This window comes from Bos indicus x Bos taurus, chromosome 7 (assembly GCF_003369695.1).
Source record: "Bos indicus x Bos taurus breed Angus x Brahman F1 hybrid chromosome 7, Bos_hybrid_MaternalHap_v2.0, whole genome shotgun sequence".
Lineage (NCBI taxonomy): Eukaryota > Metazoa > Chordata > Mammalia > Artiodactyla > Bovidae > Bos > Bos indicus x Bos taurus.
This window is the reverse complement of record NC_040082.1, coordinates 57,727,232-57,750,997: the sequence shown is the minus strand read 5'-3', so window position 1 is coordinate 57,750,997 and position 23,766 is coordinate 57,727,232. Positions and strand designations below refer to the sequence as shown.

The following is a 23,766-nucleotide window of genomic DNA, read 5'->3' as shown; positions in this document are numbered from 1 at the left end:
GCAGAGTTGCTGTCACCAAGGCAATTATCACATTTAAAAACTATATGGCGTATAACACATATTCTTAAAGTGAGCAGAAGAAAGTCATGGAACAGCGTCTCCTCTTTTACCTAAGCTTGTGACTAAACTTAGAATTTGGGCCCCATATTTTGTTTAATCTACATGGACTTCAGTTCAGCACATTTTATATAAGAACAAAAGTTAACTTAAAAAATAAGTTGAAGATAAGAAATGAAAATTAAAACAACTAATTATATATAGTACATACTTGAGAATAGTGGCTCTTCTCAATGATTGGGTAGGAGTTCATTTCATACCTTTCACTGGTAGCCTCTCAGAAGCTCTTAGGTTCATGGGCTAATTGATGTTGCTAGGGGTTATTTGGGGCTGTTGTACATTATGTTAATGATGTATTGAAAGTAGGAAAGACGTCTTAGTTTCGTGAAAGAAATGACAGGATTTTTCTCTATGGTTTAAAAAAAAAACACAACAGGTCCTTAGCCTCAAAGACTTGTTTGTTCAACTGAGTGTTTTTTCTTTAGGTACAAGATCTTCACCCTTTAATTTTCACAAAGACAGTAGGACTTATAAAGTCTTATTTTTATTTATGTATTTAATTTACTTATAATTTGCCAATCTGATAGGGCAAAATGGCACACAATTAAAAATTTTTTGCATACACATTGATTACTAATGAATATAATTTTTGGAAATTTTCATTCTATGAGTTGTTAAGTTCCTTTGAATTTTTAAAAAATTTTTATTGGGATATAGTTGATTTACAATGTTGTGTTAGTTTCAGGATGAAGGCCTTTTTTACAATTGGGCTGAGATTTGCCATAAATTGACATGGACCTTATGAGTCCTTTTGATGGGAATGAGAGAGCAGAGGAGGATCCCTTTGAAGATTGCTAAAGCAAGTTTGAAGAGGGTGCATCCCTTGATTTTGTAGAAAAGATTTGGATCTAGAACTGGTAAAACAACCTGCTAAATAACTTTTTAAGTGAATATAAAGCTTTTGTGACTTTTAAAGTTTGGGATTGAATCACCTTAAGGGCCTGCTTTTGTCACTTAAGGTAAATCTTGTCTTATTCATTTTTTCTAAAGTAAACGTTTTGTTTTACAATAGTTTTTGATTTCCAGAAAAATTGCAGAGGTAGTACAGAGTTCCCATCTACTCTACACCCATTTCCCTACTCTTTTTTTTTTTTTTTAATGTGGACCATTTTTAAAGTCTTTATTGAATTTGTTACAGTATTCCTTCTGTTTTATGTTTTGGTTTTTTGGCCTCAGGGCATGTGGAATTTTAGCTTCCCAACCAGGGGTTGAGCTTGCAAACCCTGCACTGGAAGGTGAAACATTTCCTTATTCTTAACATCTTATATCACTATGATACATTTGTCACAGTTAATGAACAGTGTTAGTAACTAGTCTCTCTACTTCTAATTTCCTTAGTTTTTTTTTTCCTAGAGACTTTTCTCTGTTCCAGGATCCCATTCAGGATACCACATATTACTTTTAGTCATCATGTCTCCTTAGACTCCTCTTGGCTATCACATTTTTATTAGTACTATTACATAAACATTGTATCTTGATGCACCTGTATTGGTCAGAAGCCAAAAATTTTTTCCCGAAGACTAATTACCTGTTCCAGGTAGGCTCAGAAAATCAGTAAAATTCTTTTTTGATTGAGGTCTTTTTCTATTTTTTTCTGAGGACACTGGCCATCTCTGGAGTTTTACTCTGTGTGCCTGTTATGGTCATTTTTATGCTCAGCTTCATGAGGAAATCATTAAACATTGGACAAGTTGATCAGACTTGTGGGTCATCTGGACTCACAGAGCCTCTGCACTACTGTGAGAAGATGAACCCTGCCACCTCAGCTAAATACTGAATTCAATGAGTGAGCATCTAGTGGCTGCCCACCTTCCTGTTGAGGAGATGGGTGAGAGAGAAAACAGTTGGCAGCCATATTCCCAGACCTATAGTATTGTCAGCAAGGTCATTTTTTAGTAGAAGAGGGTTCTCATTTTTTTTTAATTTTTATCTTTTATTTCTTTTTGGTTCTCATTTCCATTAGATACTCATTAATATACCTACTTTTTATTTTTAAGAGAAAATCAAATCTGATAATCATAAAGTCCTTCATGTGGTTGCCTGATTTAGAAGGGAATTTCAAAATTTGGACTGGAATTTTGGAAGCCTACCACATATTAATTTCTAAAGTAAGTCATAAGCATCACCAGCAGGTGGCAGTAGTTCCCATGGTATAAATGCAATAACTGGTTATGACAGGGGTAGTATTTTGTTGTAGAAGCAGATGTATTTCTGGGATTTTAATTTTTCTCATTGTGTTTCATTACACTTTGTTATACACCTTGTTAGGTAGAATAACATCTGATGATACCAGCAAGGCAGGAACAGCAGTATTACCAAAGACTATAAGGCCATTTAAAACTGTACTTGAACCATAGTTGACCTCCAATTGTGATGTGACCTTAAAGTGTCACCCCTGATAGTAGTGCTTGCCTGAAACCACTGAAGTGAAGAAATTAAATTATATATGAGTAAGTAAGACCAAGGAATTTTAAACTGTGGTGCCATCTCATATCGTGAGAGTAGCTAAGTAGTGTGTTCCCTGAACTTTGGCTTATTAAAAGTAAACATTGGCCTGCAGGCCAGGTTGAGAGGTTGTGGTCAGAAAGCTGTTTATAATATCAACTTTGAGCACCTATAGTCTAGTGTCTGCATAATTACTCAAGTAGCCTGAAGATTTACCACTCCAAATAGTACTGTATTTCTCTGAGCCAGAGGATGCTTTGAAGAGTATCGCGCTCATTGAAAACTTAGTGAGATTCTGATGCCAAAGTTAAGTACAAAGTCAGCGTGGTTATTTCTTTTCCTTGACTCTTTTATTTTCTTCATTGAATCAACAAACTAAACTAATATTAATATAACCCGCTGCTGCTGCTAAGTCGTTTCAGTCGTGTCCGACTCTTGTGCGACCCCATAGACGGCAGCCCACCAGGCTCCCCCGTCCCTGGGATACTCCAGGCAAGAACACTGGAGTGGGTTGCCATTTCCTTCTCCAATGCATGAAAGTGAAAAGTGAAAGTGAAGTCGCTCAGTCATGTCCGACTCTTAGCGACCCCATGGACTGCAGCCCACCAGGCTCCTCCATCCATGGGATTTTCCAGGCAAGAGTACTGGAGTGGGGTGCCATTGCCTTCTCCGTAATATAACCTAAATGCATATAAATTTAAGAGATGATTGTCTTAATGTCAATCCTATTCCAATACAAACTTGTTGTGTTTCCTAGTATTTGTTCACTCATTTAATGAATATATTAACACCTCAAAATAGGCCTTACTCTTTTTTCTAGAGGCTGAGAATGTAGTCGTGATTAAAGCAGATATAAATCTCCCTGCCCTTGTAAAACTTAAATTCTGGTGGAAGGAAACAGACACTAAGCAAATTACATGATTTATCAGAAGATAAGCACCATGGAGAAAAGTTGGAAGAAGGAATAGGGGTGGCTATTAGGGGAGGCTGAGTGATGTTGGAATTTTAAAGAGTAGAGAGGAGTTCATCAGCATTGCCCTTGAACAAAGCCTTGGCAGGATGGAAGTGAACCTTGTGGGCAATGTGAGAAGAGAGTCCAGGCAAAGAGAACAGCAGAAGCAAAGGCCCTTGGGATAGGAGCATGTTAGAGGACTCCGAGAATGGCATGGTAGCCAACAAGGACTTAGGCAGACTGAGAAGGGGAGAGTATTAAGAGGTGAGATGGGACTAGGTGGTGCTGCAGACTGCTTGGGCCTCTGGTGAACTTTGGCTTCTACTCTGAGATGGAAGCCCTTGGAGGACTTTGAAGTGTGATAGTGTCTAGTGTTGAGGAACAGGGTGAGCAAGGGCAGAAACAGATTAATTATGAAATGACTGCAGTAACTCAGGTGAGAAGTGCAGGTGCCTTGGACCAGTGTACCAGCACTTGGAATCTTGACAGATGTTCGGATTCTGTACTTCCTTGAAGGTAAAACTAACAGGATTTGCTGATAGATTGGACATAGAATGTGAGAAGATGAGACAACAGAGTCGATTTCTAGGTCTTTGTAAATAGGTGATATGGAGAAACCTATAGGTAGCTGAGGTTTGCCAGAGGACTTGAGTTGTGGGCAGATGAATTTGCTATGTCTGATGGTTATCTCAGTGGAGATGTTAGGTGGGCAGTTCGATATTCTGCTGTTCAAGGGAGAGATATAAATATGGGAGGCTGGAGATGTAAATATGGGAGTCAATGTATAGATGGTATTTAGAGCTGTAAGATTGGATGAAATTACCGAGAGAGTGAGTTTTAAGAGAGAAGAGGTCCAAAGACTGCATCTTATGACACTCCAAATGCTAAGAATTCAGGGTGATGAGGAGGAACCAGCAAAGGAGCCTGAGAGTGACCAGTGAAGTAAGAAAATCAGCAGAGTGTGATGTCCTGGAAGCTACGTCAGATGTGAAGGACAGAGTGGTCAGCTGTGTCAGATACTGCAAATAAATCAAGTAATATGAGCTCTGAGAATTGACTTGGAAATCCATTTAGAGGTCCATTGGTGACCTTGGCAAGTGCTGTTTTAATGGAGGGGATGAAAATCTGGAATGTGTTTGAGAAAGAATGGAGTATCTTCACAGTAATAAAGAAAATGAACAAACTGAAAATCAACTTTTCTTAGCTCCACCAGAGAATTGAGGTCACAGGGTAAACTTCCACAAAAACTAGAAAGACAGGAAAATGCAGAAAATACAGGTCTGCTTTCCCAAAGTAGAAGTTGCTAAAGGCAATAATTAGGCTTTAAATGAGTTGCTAGGGGGCTGAGTGTGGATTAGTGAGAGTTTAAAACTATGGGGAGCAATTTGTAACACATACCATATAAATTATTGCAACTTAAAAAAAGAAACCTCCTGGGAGCTCACTTGAAGGGGACCCACCCATATGTGGGTTTTACCGCCAGGAGCTCAATTCTCTTGTCACTCTGAGGATGGCAGAAGAATCTGCTTCTGTCAGGTGTTGGCTGGTGGGGGGCTGGGGGTGGGGGGTGGGCTGCAGGGAGTAACTTTTGAAATAACCCCAGAGCTTTGTTTCCAGGACAGAAGACTGCCCTCAAGGAAAATTGCTGGTGTCCGAAGAGATGAAGCAAGCACCAGGACCAAACTCAGATGTGGCAGAAATTTTAGAATTATCAGAATGGGAATTTAAAACAACTAAGATTAATATGCTAAAGTCTCTGATAGAAAAAGTGGACAACGTGCAGGAACAGATGAGGAATAAAAGCAAAAAATGGAAAACTCCAAAAAAGAATGGAAAAGAAATGCTAGATATAAAAACTATCAGAAATGAATGCTTTTGATGGGTTCATGGGTGGACTTAACACTGCTGAAAAAGGAACCTTGCACTTGAAGATATGTCAATAGAAAAACTGAAATTTAAAGAGGAAAAGGAATGAAAGACAAAAGATACAGAAAAGGTACAGAGTATCTAAGAACTGTGCTGCTGCTGCTGCTGAGTCACTTCAGTCGAGTCCGACTCTGTGGGACCCCATAGACGGCAGCCCACCAGGCTCCCCTGTCCCTGGGATTCTCCAGGCAAGAACACTGGAGTGGGTTGCCATTTCCTTCTCCAGTGCGTGAAAGTGAAGTCGCTCAGTCAGGTCCGACTCTTAGCTGTGAGGCAGTTGCAAAAGGTGTGTAATGTGCATAATGGGAATATGAGAATAAAGAAAGAATTGGAGAGAGATTGAAGCCAGAGTATAGATAATTCCAGGAACTTTCTTATTGCAAAGGGAATCACAATGAAGCTATTATAGGAGGAGACAAACAGGGTAAAGAGTTTTGTTTTTAAAGCTTGTTTTGTATTCTTGTAGGGGTGATTCAGGGGGAAAAAAAAAGGACAGTTTGATGCTGTCGGTGTGAAAGGAGAATCTTGCAGGAGCAATGCCCTCAAGGAGGCAAGAAACGGGATCTAGTGTACAAATAGAGGGATTGGACAAGGGACAAACCACAGGAAGAGGGCAAACTGAGGGCAAGGCTAGCAGGTGGGTGTATGTGGTGGTGGGAACCTGTGGAAGTTCTTTACCACTTGCTTCTATTTTCAAGGTCAGAGAAAAGCTGGAGGAAGAGGGATTAGAGGCCTGAGACATTATGAATTAGGTCTCTTTAAGGAGACTGAAAGGACTAGTGGAAAATAGTTGTTAAGGGTACTCTTGAGGTCCAAATTACTGAGTTGTTTTATTTTTCCATTATTTCATAATCGAAGATTCTGTCAGTCTATTTATTGGAAACTTCTGCACCTTTCACTAGCATCTCATCACAGTAAGGATGTTAGTTCCCAGGAAAGAGGCATCAGAAAGTATCCCAGAGAGGCATAGGGAATCAGGATTGCTACTTTACACTGGAGGGTCAGGGAAGATATCTCTGATAAATGACATTTGAGCAAAAGGCCTGAAGAAGTAAGGGAGTAAGCCATGGATATATCGACCAGGGTTGGGTGTAGATAGTGGGCTAGTCTCTTGTATCCATCTGCAGTTTCTAAACATGTATTTAATAGGAGGCATGACACCCATTTGTTGGCATGCTGCTGCTTTTTACTAAATGAAATTTTAAGCACATTCCATCCAACCCCTGAAATACAAATTATATATATACTATCTTTTCCTTTTTGTGTATCACACTAAGGGTTTTATAGATTCACCTTTTTCTACTTAGCTGTATTATTTATTTTTAAAAAAACTTTATTGGAGTACAGTTTACTTACAATGTTATGCTAGTTTCAGATGTGCAGCAAAGTAATTCAGTTGTACATGTATTCATTCTTTTTCAGATTCTTTTCCCATATAAGTTATTACAGAATAGTCAGTAGATTTCCCTGTGCTATATAGTATGTCCTTGTTGGTTATCTATGTTGTATATAGTAGTGTGTGTATATTAATTCAAGGCTCCTAATTTATCCCCTGACCCTTTTCACTGTGTTCATGGGGTTCTTGAGGCAAGAATACTGAAGTGGTTTGCTGTTTCATTGTCCAGTAGACCACATTTTGTCAGAACTCCCTACCATGACTTTGATGCTGGGAAAGATTGAGGGCAAGAGGAGAAGGGGGTGACAAGATGAGATGGTTGGATGGCATCACTGACTCACTGGACGTGAGTGAGCAAACTGGGAAATAGTGAAGGACGGGGAAGCCTGGCATGCTGCAGTTCATGGGGTTGCAAAGAGTTGGACGCAACTTAGTAACTGAACAAGAACCCCAACATTTCCCTTTGGGTAAATATAAGTTTGTTTTTGAAATCTCTGAGTTTGTTTCTGTTTTATAAATAAGTTATTTGTCATTTTAAAAAATTAGATTCCACATATAAGTGATATCATGATATTTGTCTTTCTCTTTTACTTCCTTCACTAGTATGAAAATCTCTAGGCCCATCCATGTTGCTGCAAATGGCATTATTTTGTTCTTCTTATGGCTGAGTAATATTCCATTATATATATGTACCACACCTTCTTTATCCATTCCTCTGTCAGTGGACATTTAGGTTGCTCCCATGTCTTGGCTGTTGTTAAATAGTGCTGCAGTGAACATTGGGATGCATGTATCTTTTTGAATTACGGTTTTCTCTGGATATATGCCCAGGAGTGGGATTGCTGGAATTTATGGTAATTCTGTTTTAATTTTTTAAGGAAGTTCTACACTGTTCTCCATAATGGTACCAATCGACATTCCCACCAACAATGCAGGAGGGTTCCCTTTTCTCCATAACCTCTCCAGCATTTATTGTTTGTAGACTTTTTGGTGATGGCCATTCTTAAAGCATCCTTGTTTTCTGGCAACAAAATATTCCAGGCCTACTGTGATCGCTGCCCAAAACGTACATTAATGATTGCTTCTCTCCAAGAAGCCCTGAGTAGCATCAGAGGCCCAGTCTGGCCCAGGAGTATACATCCCACCTGATCTGCATGAGAGCTGGTTCAAGCATGATGACACTGCTGCTGGGAAACACAGGCCTTGGAAAGACAGATTTTTTAAAAAAAAATTTATTCTTACTATTTTTAAAATTTTTACTGGTGTTTATAGTTGATTTATAATGCGCTGTACAGCTGTATAATATCTGCTGTACAGCAAGTGAATCAGCTTTATATATACATATTTGTTGTTGTTCAGTCACTAAGTCATGACTTTTTGTGACCTCATGGACTGTAGCACACCAGGCTCCTCTGTCTTCTGCTGTTTCTCAGAGTTTGCTCAAATTCATGTCCATTGAGTCAGTGATTTTATTTAATCATCTCATCCTTTGCTGCCCCTTCTTTTGTCTTGATTCTTTCTCAGCATCAGGGTCTATTCCAGTGAGTCAGCTCTTCGCATCAGGTGGCCAAAGCATTGGAGCTTCAGCTTCAGCAGCAGACCTTCCATTGAATAGTCAGGGTTGATTTCCTTTAGGATTGATTGGTTTGATATCCTTGCAGTCCAGGGGACTCAAGAATCTTTTCCAGCACCACAGTTCCAAAGCATCGGTTCTTTGGCACTCAGCCTTCTTTGTGGTCCAGCTCTCACATCCATACATGACTACTGGAAAAACCATAGCTTTGACTATATGGACCTTTGTCAGCAAAGTAATGTTTTTGCTTTTTAGTATGCTGTCTAGGTTTGTCATAACTTTCCTTCCAAGGAGCAAGCATCTTTTAATTTCATGGCTGCAGTCATTGTCCACAGTGATTTTGAAGCCCAAGAAAATAGATTCCATCATTGCTTCCAATTTTCCCCCTTCTATTTGCCATGAAGTGATAGGATCAAGATGCCATGACCTTAGTTTTTTTAATGTTGAGTTTCAAGCCAACTTTGTCAATCTTCTCTTTGACCTTCATCAAGAGGCTCTTTAATTCCTCTTCACTTTCTGTCAGTAGAGTAGTATCATCTGCATATTTGAGGTTGTTGATATTTCTGCCAGCAGTCTTGATTCCAGTTTGTGATTCATAAGTTAAATAAGCAGGGTGAGAATATACAGTCTTGATGTACTCCTTCTTCAATTTTGAACCAGTTTCATGTCTGCTTCTAACTGTTGCTTCTTGACCTGTGTACAGGTTTCTCAGGAGACAGATCAGGTGGTCTGGTATTCCCATCTCTTTAAGAGATTCCGACAGTTTGTTCTGATCCACACAGTCAAAAGCTTTAGTGTAATGAAGCAGAAGTAGGTATTTTTCTGGAATTCCCTTGCTTTCTCCATGAGCCAACAAACGTTGGCAATTTGACCTCTGGTTCCACTGCCTCTTCAAAACCCAGCTTGTACAGCTGGAAGTTCTGTTATACTGTTGAAGCCTAGCTTGAAGGATTTGGAGCATAGTGCTAGCATGTCAAATGACTGCAACTGTATGGTAGTTTGAACATTCTTTGGCATTGTCCTTCTTTGGGATTGAAATGAAAACTGACCTTTACCAGTCCTGTGGCCAATGCTGAGCTTTCCAAATTTGCAGCACCTTAATAGCATCATCTTTTAGGATTTTAAATAGCTCAGATGGAATTCCATCACATCCACTAGCTTTGTTCACAGTAATGGTTCCTAAGGCCCACCTGACTTCACACTCCAAGATGTCCAGCTCTGGGTTAGTGACCACATCATCATGGTAATTTGGGTCATTAAAACCTTTCTTGTACAGTTTTTCTGTGTATTCTTGTCACCTCTTGTTAATCTCTTCTGCTTCTGTTAGGTCCTTCTGTTTATGTCCTTTATCGTGCCCATCCTTGATGAAATGTTCCCTTGGTATCTCCAAATTTTCTTACAGAGATCTTCAGTCCTTCCCATTCTGATACTTTCCTCTTTTTTTTTTTTTTGCATTGCTCATTTAAAAAGACCTTCTTACCTCTTCTTGCTGTTCCCTGGAACTCTGCATTCAGTTGGGTATATCTTTCCCTTTCTCCCTTGCCTTTCACTTTTCTTTCCTCAGCTATTTGTAAAGCCTCCTTAATCAGCCACTTTGCCTTCTTGTATTTCTTTTTCTTTGGGGTGGTTTTGGTCCTGCGTCCTGTACAATGTTATGAACCTCCATCCATAGTTCTTTGCACTCTACCAGATCTAACCCCTTGAATCTATTCATCACCTCCACTGTATAATCATAAGGGATTTTATTTAGGTCATACATGAATGCCCTAGTGGTTTTCCATACTTTCTTCAGTTTAAGCCTGCATTTTGCAATAAAGTCTCATGATCTGAGCAACAGTCAGCTCCAGGTTTTGTTTTTGCTGACTGTATAGAACTTCTCCATCTTTGGCTGCAAAGAACATAATCAATCGGATTTTGGTATTGACCATCTGGTGATGTCCATGTATAGAGCTGTCTCTTGGGTTGTTGGAAAAGGGTGTTTGCTATGACCATCGGGTTCTCTTGACAAAACTCTGTTAGCTTTTGCCCTGGTTCATTTGTACTCTAAGGCTAAACTTGATCGTTATTCCGGGTATCTCTTGACTTCGTACTTTTGCATCCCAATCCCATGATGAAAAGAATATCTTTTTTGGTGTTAGTTCTAGAAAGTGTTGTAGGTCTTCAGAGAACCAGTCAACTTCAACTTCTGCATCAGTGGTTGGGGCATAGACTTAGATTACTAGGATTTTGAATGGTTTGCCTTGGAAACTAACTGGTATCATTTTGTCATTTTTGAGATTGCACCCAAATACTGCATTTTGGATTCTTCTGTTGACTATGAGGGCTATTCCATTTTTTCTAAGGGATTCTTGCCCACAGTAGTAGATATAATGGTCATCTGAATTAAATTCACCCATTCCCATCCATTTCAGTTCACTGATTCCTAAGATGTCAGTATTCAGTCTTGCCATCTCCTGCTTTATCACATGCAGTTTGCCTTGATTCATGGACTTAACATTCCAGGTTCCCGTGCAATATTGTTCTTTACAGCATAAGACTTGACTTTCACCACCAGACACATCCACAACATAGTGTCATTTCTGCTTTGGCCCAGCCATTTCATTCTTTTTGGTGCTATTCATAATTGCTCTTTGCTCTTCCCCAGTAGCATATTGGACACCTCCTGACCTGGGGTGGGAGGGTCATCGTCTGGTGTCATATCTTCTTGCCTTTTCATACTGTCCCTGGGTTTCTCCATGGCGTGGGTTGCCGTTTCCTACTCCACTGGACCATGTTTTGTCTGAGCTCTTCACTATGACGCATCTGTCTTGAGTGGCCCTGCACAGCATGGCTCATAGCTTCACTGAATTATGCAAGCCCCTTCACCACGACAAGGCTGTGATCCATGAAGGGGACATATACATCGACCCACTCTTTTAGACTTTTTTCCCATGACAGATGTTTTTAAGATCCTGAGTTCATACAGACATCTCCGTTTAGCATTCATCACTAAATCCTTTCTCATTTCATTCAGATTTTTTTCCTATTAACATGCCTACTTATAATGTAATCCCTTCTTTACGAAATAAACAAAATGTGGTATATCCATACAATGCAATACTCTTCAGCAATAAAAAGGAATGGACAGTTTGCTACATGTTATATGGATAAACATCAAAATACTATGCTTAGTGAAAGAAGCCAGACCCAAAAGATGTCACGCTGTATGATTCCATTTATATACGAAATGTCCAACAAAGGTCAATCTAGAGAGACAAAGCAGATGAGTGGTCACCTGGGCTGGGGTGGGATTAGGGAGCTGTGGGGGGTGATGGAAGGGGCTGTGGTGAGGAACTGTACAACTCCACAGACTTAATAAAAAATCATTGAGTTTATATTTAAAACAAGTGACTTCTATGGGCACATATATTAATAACAGTTGTTAAAAAAGTAAACCCTTCTTTCAACTTTTACTCATACCTCAGTTGGTTATGTTGACCCAAGATGTTCCATTGTATTGACTTTTAACTAAAAAAACCTTAAAACCTGTTTTCTGTACCTTGCAGTTGATACATCCCTCCTGGTCACAAGTCTGCCTTATTCTATTTAACAGCCATATATTTGGGTGTCAAGCAGAGCCAGAAGCTGACCATTTATTGCTCATCGCTCATCTGTTCATTCCTACCATTTTTTCACACAGGCACTTCATTTTTGTGAACTATTTTGGTTATTTTCCTCTCTGGTGTTTGAAGAAGAGACCAACAGTTGCTGTGACTGACTTCCTGCTGAGCTGCTATGAGGAGTGAGTGTGGTGCTTTACTCACTAGCTGTTCTCAAAACATAGAAATATCAACCCAGGCCAGCTTCTGACCTCTGGGGGAGGAAATCCACAAATGACACATTTTACTTGAAAATACTGGATTTAATAGAAAATATCACATTGTAAACAAGTTCATTGATCCATTAGCTTAAAACAGAATGGCAGTACAATCACGTATAAAAGCTAAAGGTAAAACACTGGTACCAAACACAGTGCTTAAAGAGAGGCCTGAGCCAGGCTCTGAAAGATCTTTCCCAGGAAAGAGGTGGCAGCAGCTTCCAACTGGCACAAAAACAGGGAGGAGGAGGCAGCATTCAAACCGTCAAGGCGTAGAAGTTAGAGGAAAGCAGAGCAATAGACTTTTTTTGTGAACAAGGAATGAAGGAGAAGGGGCAAAAGCATTATGTTTCCTGATGTTCTGGGAACATGAGGCCATGCCACAGGAGCCCAGGAGGGTTAGAAGGATAGGGTATTTTATGTGGGGAAAGGATATTAGGCAACTTCCAAAGTTGGTATATTTTTGGTGCTCAGCTCTTAGGGGTGTAGAACATGTCACTTGTGTGTTTCTAAACTGAGCTGCTTGCCCTGGCCCCATAACCTTGGCTGAATACAGCTTTGAACTTGACAGTGTCTGTTGCCCCTGTGGACCTCCTTCATGTGTATGAGAGGTTCCACAGTGAGACTTTGGAACAAAACACAGGACTCCCGTGGGAAAAATGTTTCCGCCTCCCAGTGCTGGAAGGTCCCTGTGGGAGGGGAGTTTGACGTGGCTGGGTCCCTTGAAGCTCTGAGTTTATCAGAGAAAGCCTTCTCTCTAGCCCCACCCACCCAAATCCTCTCTCAGAGTCCTCTGAGTTCAAGGAAGGGCCAACTGAAAGAGCAGGAAAAAAAAAAATGGGGAAAAGAAAGTAAGGGATAGTTTCCTTCGCATGGCCTCTGTTATTGACCAAAAGGACTGCTTCCTCATACTGATTTTAGACACAGAGTGTTTATTCCTTAATCTAAAACAGTGATTCTCAAATAAGGGGCAGCTCTGTTCAAGAGGGACTTTCAAGACTCTCCAGAGAGGTTCTATCCAATATATATAAGCCCTTAACTTCGTCCCCAGTTGAGAATCAGTGCACAGGGTAGAACTTACTGATGGGAATGTAGTATACATACGAACAGTGTCAGACAGAACAAAAAGCTAAAAACCCCTAGTCAGTGGGGCAGACATCAGAATTATGGAGTGATTCCTTTTTTTTTTTTTCTGATTAAGTTACAAACAAGTAGCTAAACTCCATGACCAAACTCCATGCTGCACAGCCAAGAACAGTTTGTCCACTTATCTGGAGTAACCATACTAGATTAAAGAAATACAATTCTGTCATCCTAAAGACAATTTCCAGAACGATCCGCCTGTCCCAATGAGGTACTTGATACCAGGATTAGCACAGGCTAATCACTGTATGGTTTCTTAGAAGACTGGCTTTTCTCTATTTCTTTCTCTTTGATACTGTACAAGGGGTCCACCAATTTGTTATGAACAAGCATTAAACCTACAAAAAATTAAAAACAAAAGTTGTTAATGCAGGTAGAGGCAGAGTTCCATTATCAACAGTAACATCCAGGAGCTCTCAAATTTTGTCCTAGAACTGGTACTCATCATCATTTTTCTGTGGGCCCAAATGATAAACATCTTAAGAATAGGAAAAGAATTTGTTATTCCTATTGAATGCTAGAATCCATGGGACTTTTATAAATTCAGTCTCTAGGACAGTTGGCCATTTGTTCACCAAAGAACCAATTCCTATTCGCCTGCTCAGTAAATGAGGATTTTCATGTTTGAAGCAGTGAGTGTCCTCTTTAAGTAGAAGAAAAAATATCTTTATGACAGTTCAGTGCCTTGACTAGAAGGAAAAGGCCTGTATGAGATCTGAAAAGAGAAAAAACCTGAGGCTCAGTATCACTGCAAGGAGTTTACCAAATTGCCCTAGAACTCCAACTTTGATTTCATTCTTTTCCCCTCCTCAGAGCAAGTAGGTCTCCAAAAATGGACCCTTACAGTCATGGATGGGAAGAAAACACTGTATTCTGGGAGGAGGGTTTGATTTTTTTTTTTAAATCACAGTTGTGAATTACAGTGGTCAGAGCATGCAAGCTAGATCCACTCTTCACTCCTGGCATGTCTGAAGTTGGCTACCTACTCTCTGACCCACCTCACCCTCACCTTTGAAATACTTGACAGTCTTCACTTTCAACTCCAGGGTAGCGTCCTCGTCGCACACAAACACTGTGCGGGGATGCTGCTGGAAGGCAGACACGGTCCACATGTGGTTCACTCCCTCCTCGATGGCCTTGTACAGAGCAAACGCCTTGTGAGCACCTGTGATGAGGATCATCACCTGGGGATCAGAAGACAAGCCTGTGATGGAGGAGAAGGAGCAGCAAAACTGGAAGTCCAGACACCTGAATTCTAGTCTGGCCACCCAAAGTGATCGTAAGGACCACTGTTTTTATATGTCATTGTAAGTCGTTAGCATGGGGCACACTGTGCTCCATGCTCTATGCGCTTTATCACACAAGTAGCCTGAAGTGGGGAGCATCATTATCCCTACCTTCTAGGATAAGGAAGTAGGTTCTGTGATGTGGGTTTAAGTAGCCTGCCCCAGGTCGTTTCTAACCTAGAGTCCGTGCTCTTGACCACCACGTAATTGTGCCTTCTGGCACCTCTGATGATGTCTGTGAAAGTGCCCTGTGAACACATGTGCCGTGTTCACACATGCACACCGAGGCCCACACCTTATCCCAACTGTTCTGACGCTAGGTCCCAGGGCTTCTAGGGTGGGTGAGTTTTCAGTGACAAACTGAAAAAGAGGGGTCACAATTGGCACTGTCTACACGGAGGCCTTGGAAGCAATGGTGAGAGTTATCTGTGTGGCTGCTAAGGTTGAATCCAAATAAGGCTGCCCCTTAATCTGGTCACTTTTCAATTCAGAGTATTAGACCTGCTCGTGTGACTTGGAGTAATGCTTTTTGTCTAAGTAAAACAGGCACAGACTCCCCTCAACGCTTAAAATATCAAGATGTCAAGTGTTGGAAAGTGATTATAAATAGCTCTCCATATACCCTTTCATTGTAATTCACTTGTATCATGGAGTTGTGAGCAGGATCTACTGTTCCTTGCTTGAAAGATGAAAAAACAGAGGCACAAAGAGAAATGTGACTTGGACGCCAGAATTCATTTTCAAAAAGAGAATTTCCAGATTTCCAGCCCCAGGTCCTTTCTGCACACTACAGGAACAGCCCTCAAACCACAGTTATTTACCAAAACCAGCAAAATGATCTCCCTAGGTACTGATTCAAGGTTACCCAACAGAAATCTGCAGCCGTTTCACAAAAGTTCATTTTAGACAGGAAATCTTTTTCACTGATTTACATGTTTGTTTACAGACTTGGGCAAGGAAAAGTTGAAGCTAAAATTTCTGTAGCTGCTTCTCACTGAATATATCAGAAATGAAGAGAAAAAGCTTCTAATGAAAGTAAGGAAACTGGAGCCACCAAAAAATTCTAATGATACCCAGATTTCTATGGGAAGACTTACTAAATTCAGGTCAAGATACTATTTCTATCACACTTCTCCACATTTATGAATCTCTACACACAGGGCTATAAGCACAAGCATCTTGCAGTTGCAGGGGGAGCTCCCTTCAAGCAGTGACTGACCGCCACCAACTGCAGGGAACCAGAGGGCCCCCTCAGTACCTGGGCAGGTACAAATTCATATTCTGACATTAGTGATGCTGGGTAAGCAGAGACTAGGAGCCTGCAGCTTTCTGGGCAGTCACTGTCAAAAGGTTTCACCTCACACTGGGAAGAATGGTTACTTCCAGAGAAGGAGAACAGTGAAGGGTCTCAGTTGAGACTTTAGCCTTATTTATAATGTCTTCATTTTTAATAAAAGTGAATTCAGGTGGTACTTGTATAGTTAAAATTAGCAGCAAAAAGACATGTCTAGCTCCGCCCCCCCTCCCCCCACCCCAGGCCAATGAAAGGCCTATGAATCCCTTGCACCCTTACCTCTCTAGCATCCATGACAGTGCCCACGCCCACCGTCAGGGCCATAGTGGGCACCTTGGCAAGATCTCCATCGAAGAACCTAGCATTGGCTAGGATGGTGTCCATGGCCAGCGTCTTCACACGGGTCCTAGATACCAGACTGGAGCCCGGCTCGTTGAAGGCAATGTGTCCATCAGGGCCGATGCCTGCCCAAGAGAGATGGGGCAGCCCTGTTGATACCAGGGATCCAAGACTTCAAGAATGGACAATTCCTCCTTCCCCACTTAGGGTCTGAAAAAAATCCTTGAAAACCGTGTCTCTTACCTCATTCAGTTAAGATAACACTTTAAGCATCTGATCTTCCCCGCTTGTTTCTAGCTGAGGCATACACACACATTGTTAACTTGCTAACCACCTCAGAAAGCCAAGGAGAGAGCAATTCAAAAAGCTTCTGCCCCCCAGATCATCCAAGTGTAACTTTTCTCTTGTCTGCCACTAGTCATGGGTCCCACTGCTCGGACAGTCACACTGAATAAAACACATACAAGGCCTGGAAAGGGGCCGCCAGGTTTATAATATCTCAAAACATGAGCATTCCTAGCCTCTTCCTCCCCACTTGGAAGTAAAGAAGGGTTAAATCTGGAGCAGTAAAAAACTTCAACTTCAGCCTCCCACCTCCACCATCTGTAGGTGACTCCAGAGGCCATGACAGACGGAAGTGTAAGAGGGCAACTCAGGGTAGGGAGACCCTAGGTCCCCACCCTCTCTCTGCTGCTCTGGCTGGCTGACCCAGGGCAAGTCACAAAACTTCTCTGGGGTTCAGTCGCTATTTATAGTGTGCAGGGGTTGATGGTAGAATCTTTTAGAACTACATGAGTCTGATTTTTAATGTTTAACTGATCAGCCAGTTCCCGTGACTGATCCATAAAACTCTGTCTAGGAAACGGAGAGAATCTGAGTCCAAATCCAAATACCTCACTTTAGATAAGACACTGAAGAAGAGGAGATGCCCCAGATCAGTTTCTGAGCAGCAGGGGCTCCCGCTCTGTGCCTTCCCTGCCACCTCAGGCGAACAAATGACCCCTGCCACTGGCATAGACAGGAAGCTGTTTGGGAGACAGGCATGGGTCTTGTCCTCCTTCTCATGTGTTCCAGCCACCCTGGACACCTGCTGCAGTGTCGAGCTCACCTCCAACAAACAGCTCAATCCCGCCCGCAGCCTTGATCTTCTCTTCAAAGGCATCACACTCAGCCTGCAGGTCAGCTGCATTCCCATCCAGGATGTGAGTGTTTTCTGGGTGGATGTCAATGTGCTTGAAGAAGTTGTTCCACATGAAGGAGTGGTAGCTCTCTGGGTGGTCTCGAGGAAGGCCTGTGGGGCCATGGCTGCACTCAGTCATACCAGGCTGAGCCAGAGTCCGCCTCCCAAAGATGCCAGGATACCTCCTGACCCCCAGAGACACTTTCAGGGAAGAGCCTATCAGGGAGGCTGGGGCCCCAGCCCTCCCACCCCCAGCCACTCAGGATAGGCTGAGCTGGTATCCTTGTCTGCTCATGACCATGGGACTAGGCCCTCATTCTGATCTCCTTTCACAGGGGAATGGCCAGAGGCTGCAGGCTAGGGTCATTCTGGGCCTCTAGAGGTGGGCTAGCCTCCTGGGGGGTAACGACTGGGTCCATCTAGGGAAGGAAGCAAGCATACCCCTTACCCTATGCCTCCTACCCCACCATTCATTCCCAGTTACACCCTGCTCAGCCTGAACCCCAACCTGAACACCAGGGGGCTGGCGAGAATTAATTTCAGGGCTTCCCAAAAAGCATGTTTTTCAGTCAAGAAGAATGTTTAAAATGCGTTTCAGGGGCTGGGTATGGAGAAGGAAATGGCAATCTACTCCAGTATTCTTGCCTGGAGAATCCCATGGATGGAGGAGCCTGGTAGACTGCAGTCCATGGGGTTGCTAAGAGTCGGACATGACTGAGCGACTTCACTTTCACCTTTCACTTTCATGCATTGGAGAAGGAGATGGCAACCCACTCCAGTGTTCTTGCCTGGAGACTCCCAGGGACGGGGGAGCCTGGTGGGCTGCCATCTATGGGGTCACACAGAGTCGGACATGACTGAAGCAACTTAGCAGCAGCAGCAGCAGCAGCAGGGATTGGGGGAGTGGGGAAATGAGTAGTTGATGTTTAATAGCTAGAGTTTTAGTTTTGCAAGATAAAGAGAGTTCTGGAAATTGGTTGCACAACAGTGTGAAAGTACTTAATGCCAAACTGTACACAGAAAGACAGTTAAGATGGTAAGTTTTATGTTATGTGTAGTTTACCACAATTTAAAAAAAAAAAACCTTTCAAGTGAAACCATTACAAGATGATGGTAGGCGGTACAGAGGGTGACAGGAGTCCAAGGTGCCACTTTTAAAGACACCAGTCTCAGCTACCCTCCCAGTATACTTGGCAGGAAGGGGACTGGAAGATGAACAGAAGAAAGTCCAGACACAAACAGTGGGGGGACATGCCCCAGCCATGGGACCCCAGATCCCATTTGCAGTCATTTGTTCCAGAAAGAAATTGCATGGAGTTGGGGAGGAGACAGAGGGGGCAATATGCTAAAGTTTATCAAGTGTCTGCTTCTATAGAACAGAAGCTTCCACATCTGTTATATCACTTAATGCTTACAGCCCAAAACGTCAGCTTCATTAGCTTCGTGTCATAGCTGAAGAAACCAAGGCCTGGAGGATGTGGTATCACCAATTGAGCCTACCACCAAATGTCACTGGTTCCGAGATGTCCCCAATCCTCTCCTGGCTGATACTGTGAGGCGAGGAGTATGACTTTTCTGGAATCAGGTAAGACCATGAAAGACAGACTCACCCACATACTCATCCATGTTGAAAGTCTTCACATATTTGAAGGACAGGTCTCCATTCTTATAGTATTCAATCAGTTTCTTGTAGCAGCCAAGTGGGGTGCTCCCTGCAAGAGAGGCCACAGCAATGAATTCCCTTCATTGCCCCAGAGGGCAACCAGGAATGAATCAGGGATGCTTCATTAGGAATACCTGTCAGATCTGAAGTCCTACCCAATGCTCAATCCCAACTGCCATCCATTAAGTTGCTGGTTTAATAACCTATTTTCCCCCTAGACTGCAAGCTCCAGGAGGGCAGGGCTATGTTTGTCTTGTTCACTGCTGAATCCCTAGCACTTAAAGCACTGACGATTGAAATGACTGTGATTAGCACCTGAGTGAATGTCAGACTTAATTGCCAACACGATATTCCCTGAGCAACCAGTATGTGAGAGGTACATTATGGGCATGCGGAGAAGTGACAGACTCAGCAGCCACCCTGGAGGAGCTCACTGTCTAGAAGAGGGGACACATTACACCACGTAATGTCAGCTGTGGTACAGGCTAGCCTGTGGGTTTGGGGAGACTTCCCCTTGGAGCAGCAAACTCTTGAGTGCAGTCTCATTAAAAAGTCATAAACCCATAAAGAGGCAAGAGGACTACTGTAGATTAAGAAACTAGATATGCATGAAGTCTGACTGGACATTGGATTAATTTTTTAAAAACTACAAATAATAAATGAACAATTAGAGGGAAAATTAATATAGTTTGTATTAGATGATATTGTGAAATGATTTTTAATTCCCCTAGGTATGATAGTAGTATTGTGGTTATATAAGAGAATGTCTTTATTCTGAGGAGTTATGTGCTAAAGGGCTTAGAGGTAAAAGACTTAGAGGATCTCTGGACCTTTCAAGTGGCTTATAAGGAGTGTGTGTATAGACAGAACATGAGCCACAAGATATGAAAGTAAATATGCAAAATGTTAACTGGTGAATCCAGATAAACGGTACCTATTCTTTCAGCTTTTTTGAATATGTGAAACTGCTAAAAATAAAAAGATGGAAAGAAAAAAGCCCCACCCAAACCAAGTCATTCTTTTCATAACCCACTAATGGCTTCTGAATAATATCCAGTCCTAACACAGGCTCTGTATAACCTGGCCCCTGGCTGCCTCCCGCCCGCCTCAGGAATCCTGCTTCAAGCAGTTTCACCTCAGGGCCTTTGCACATGGGGTTTGTTCCCTTTGCCAACATTGCTACCCTACCAGTATCTGCACAGCCAACTCACCTCTTTAGGGCCTTTACTCAGAGACTTTCCCTGTCCCCATATCCAACACTAACTCCCACCCCTTCCTTAGGGAACTTCCCACATTCCCTATCACTTGCCCTGCTTCATTTTCTCCTTCCCTCTTATCACCATCCAGTCTACTCTGTATTTTGCTAATTCACTTGTTTATGATCTGTTTCTCCCACTATAAGCTTTAGGAAGGCAGGAATTTGTGTTCTTTTTATTCATTGCTGTATCTCTAGCATTGAAAACAGTTTGGCATATAGCAGGTATTTGAAAAATATCTGCTGAATGAATGGCAGCAGCCCCATTCACACAAAATAACCAGCTTGTCTCTGTGACATGGTCTTAGCTATGCCTGAGCTACACAGCTTCCCTGTCCTCCCCCTGAATTTTGTCATGTACATTTTCCAAACTTCTAGCCTTCCCATCAATCCTGTGTGTTGTTGTTGATCAGGCACTAAGTTGTGTCTGACTCTTCACGACCCCATGGACTGTAGCACACCAGCCGCCTCTGTCCTCCACTATCTATTGAAGTTTGCTCAAATTCATGTCCATCGAGTCAGTGATGCTATCTAACCATCTCATCCTCTGACACCCTCTTCTCCTTTTGCCTTCAATCTTTCCCAGCATCAGGGTCTTTTCCAATGAGTCAGCTCTTCGAATCAGATGGCCAAAGTACTGGAGCTTCAGCTTCAGCATCAGTCCTTCAGTGACTATTCAGGGTTGATTTCCTTTAGGATTGACTGGTTTGATCCTGTTGAGCTCCCCAATATCTAGTCAATAAATTCCTTTTCTTCTTAAATTAGCCAGAGTAGGTTTTGGTAGCTTCCACCCAAAACCCGGACTGGTGCTTCATCTAACAGGAGTATTCCAAGGAACCCACATGGAAATGCTGTGCTGGTTCAAGTGTGATAGTAAGGAAGGGGCCAGGTCTTCGACAGCCCTAATACCACTCTGAGGGCGCTGGATCTATTTTGCAAATGACGCAGCAATGGGGAGGGGTTTCAGTAGAAGCCCAGACTCCAGCCTAGTCTGGCTGTACAGTTAGAAAACAGGATGTTAGTGCAGCACCGTCCTAGTCTGAGATGTTAGTGGTTTCACAGGCACCTGCATATACTCTTCCCACAAACCTCTTGAGCAGAGATGGGGAAACTTCAGCCCACAGGCCAGATCTAGCATACTGCCTGTTTTTGTAGCATTCATAAATTAAAGGACAGTTTAAAAAACAAAAGAATATTGTGACATATGAAAATTATATAAGCTCAAACTTCAGTGTTGGTAAAGTTTCACTGGCAGACAGCATGCTCATTTATGTATTGTCTAGGACTGTTTTTGAGCTACAAGGACAGAGTTAAGTGATTGCAATCACTGGTTATATGGCCAGTGAAGTGTAAAATATTTATTATTTGGCTGTATATAGAAAAAGCTTGAAGACTCAACCAATAGTATATGGGCCACTGAGGCAAATCCACCCCATCTCTGAAATCAGAACATTTGCCTTGACGAGCTAGAATCAAAATATCCTCCAATAAAGGCAGCATTCTGATTTTTTCCCCAAAGAAATTGGGACTGTTTTTCACTTAGGTTCTATGTTTAATTAAGTCTTACAGAAATTGCTTTGAGTGACTCAATTCTCCCAAAGACGGTGCTTAGTTATTAGCACTATAGGTGCAGAGAAGAGAAATTACTTCATTACATAAAATGTATGTCTTAAGGTATTTGGACTTAATTCTGTTAAGGACACTTGGCTCCCAGGGCTGACTTAGAATATAGCCTAAAAATCAAAGTTTTTCGTGCCTAACCAAGATCCCTTCTACTCCAGGATTCTTCAGGAGCAGGCAGCAACAAAACAATCCCCAGAGGAAGCTTAGCTGCTGCTAAGTTGCTTCAGTCGTGTCCGACTCTGTGCGACCCCATAGACGGCAGCCCACCAGGCTCCTCCATCCATGGGATTTTCCAGACAAGAGTACTGGAGTGGGGTGCCATTGCCTTCTCCGCCAGAGGAAGCTAGGTCCTCTGTTTTGTATGCCCAGGGCGCAGGGGAGTTGTTCATTCATAGGGGCAGTACCTTAGAGCCCTCCTTGCAGTTCCTTGTCTGAATGAGCCTACCTACCTGGACCCTTGAGAGCCCCTAATGCCTTTGCCCACTCTCCCCATCCCACAACGCACCAGTAGGGAGCCCCAGGGTGAAGTACTTGTCTGGCCCTGGGTTAAACTGGATGATGCGGTTCCTGATGTATTTGGCCGCCCACTCACTGGCCTGAGAATAGTGGTCCAGGATGATGAGCTTCATCGTGTCCTGCAGAGGCAGGTGACAGAAACAATTATTAGTAAGACATAAGGAGAAAGGGGTGGAGGTGGTTGTGATGGAGGGGTAAGCCCCTTTCTCTAGGCTGAGCCAGGAAGAGGAAGGCTTTTTCAGTTCACAGGAATATCAAAAAGCTGGGCCAAGTGCCTCCACCACCCAGCAGGAGGCGCTGCTGCGGGACAGACCTGGGGTCCAATCTCGGTTCCTCTATTTATCACTGCAGGACCTTGGTTAAGGATCCGAGTTCTTTGAGCCTGTTTTCTCTCAACTTGAATATGGGGACAACAGCACCTACCTGAGAGATTTCATGATGGTGAATATTAAATGAGAAAATGCCTGTAAAGCACATAGTATTCAACATAATATGTTGGCTAGTATCTTGTAGCTCGACCCAGGCCCGTGTTCCCTTTCTTGACGACCCTCACCTGGCTAGATGCTATGCTCTACCCTTGAACAACTCCTCACTAAACAGGTCATGGGATCATCTTGGATCACTAGAGTAGGTGACGGGCTGGAGAGGTGTGTTCTCTTTCAGTACCAGAGAGGAGTGTTCCTACGGGCCGGCCTTGCTTTGTGAATCCTGTTTCCACCAAAGAACACCGGGTAAAGGCAATCGCTCAGGAATTAGGGCGTCTACTCCTCCCCCAGCTGCGGTCAAATCAGAGTGGAAAGGCCCGAGGCTGAGGTGGCTGGGTCTGCGATTCATGGGGTTTCCCCCCCACCCCAATGGCAATCCCATCGCCCTCCCAGGGAGGAGGTCCAAGCAGATTGCTGGGAATCCCGGCCCCGGGGTGCCGGAGGCTGGGCAGGACCCGGACCTCGCCCGCGAAGAGGGTCCCTGCGGACCCCGCTCCCCACTTACACAGATGCCTCCCGCGGCGGCTGCAGCGACTGCGCCGGCAGCCCCGCCCCGCGCGGGTCATGTGGCTGCAGGTCACGCGGTGGCGCGCTCGGTCGTCGGGGCTGATTCTGAGGGGCCGCGGCTCCGCGGAAGCGTCTGACCCGCCGGCCAGGGGCCGCCCACTCTCATTTGAGTTCCGGGGCTGAGTAGGCCTGGGTGGCAGCGGAGAGGGT

The 23,766-nt window shown here is 43.1% G+C and overlaps 1 protein-coding gene and 2 long non-coding RNA genes across 4 annotated transcripts in view; 2 read left to right on the top strand and 1 right to left on the bottom strand.

The window, feature by feature from the left end:
• Positions 1-5,631: 5,631 nt before the first annotated feature.
• On the top strand, positions 5,632-16,166 carry LOC113895228. Its single transcript, XR_003511796.1, has 3 exons — positions 5,632-5,726; positions 12,089-12,190; positions 14,455-16,166. It is a non-coding gene; the product is annotated as an uncharacterized LOC113895228 (long non-coding RNA).
• On the bottom strand, positions 12,290-23,639 carry GNPDA1 (glucosamine-6-phosphate deaminase 1). Its single transcript, XM_027546145.1, has 7 exons — positions 23,555-23,639; positions 22,554-22,683; positions 19,118-19,219; positions 17,436-17,618; positions 16,268-16,452; positions 14,418-14,592; positions 12,290-13,746 (listed from the first exon to the last, which is right to left on the bottom strand). The coding sequence occupies exons 2-7, from the start codon at positions 22,675-22,677 to the stop codon at positions 13,646-13,648; spliced, it is 870 nt and encodes a 289-aa protein (XP_027401946.1). The 5' UTR covers positions 22,678-22,683; positions 23,555-23,639; the 3' UTR covers positions 12,290-13,645.
• LOC113895227 overlaps positions 23,635-23,766 on the top strand; it is a 48,576-nt gene continuing 48,444 nt past the window's right edge. Inside the window, exon 1 of one of the 2 annotated variants that reach the window (XR_003511794.1) lies at positions 23,635-23,764. This is a non-coding gene — a long non-coding RNA (uncharacterized LOC113895227). The remainder of the gene's footprint in view (positions 23,765-23,766) is intronic. The other variant, XR_003511795.1, reaches the window with a different exon arrangement.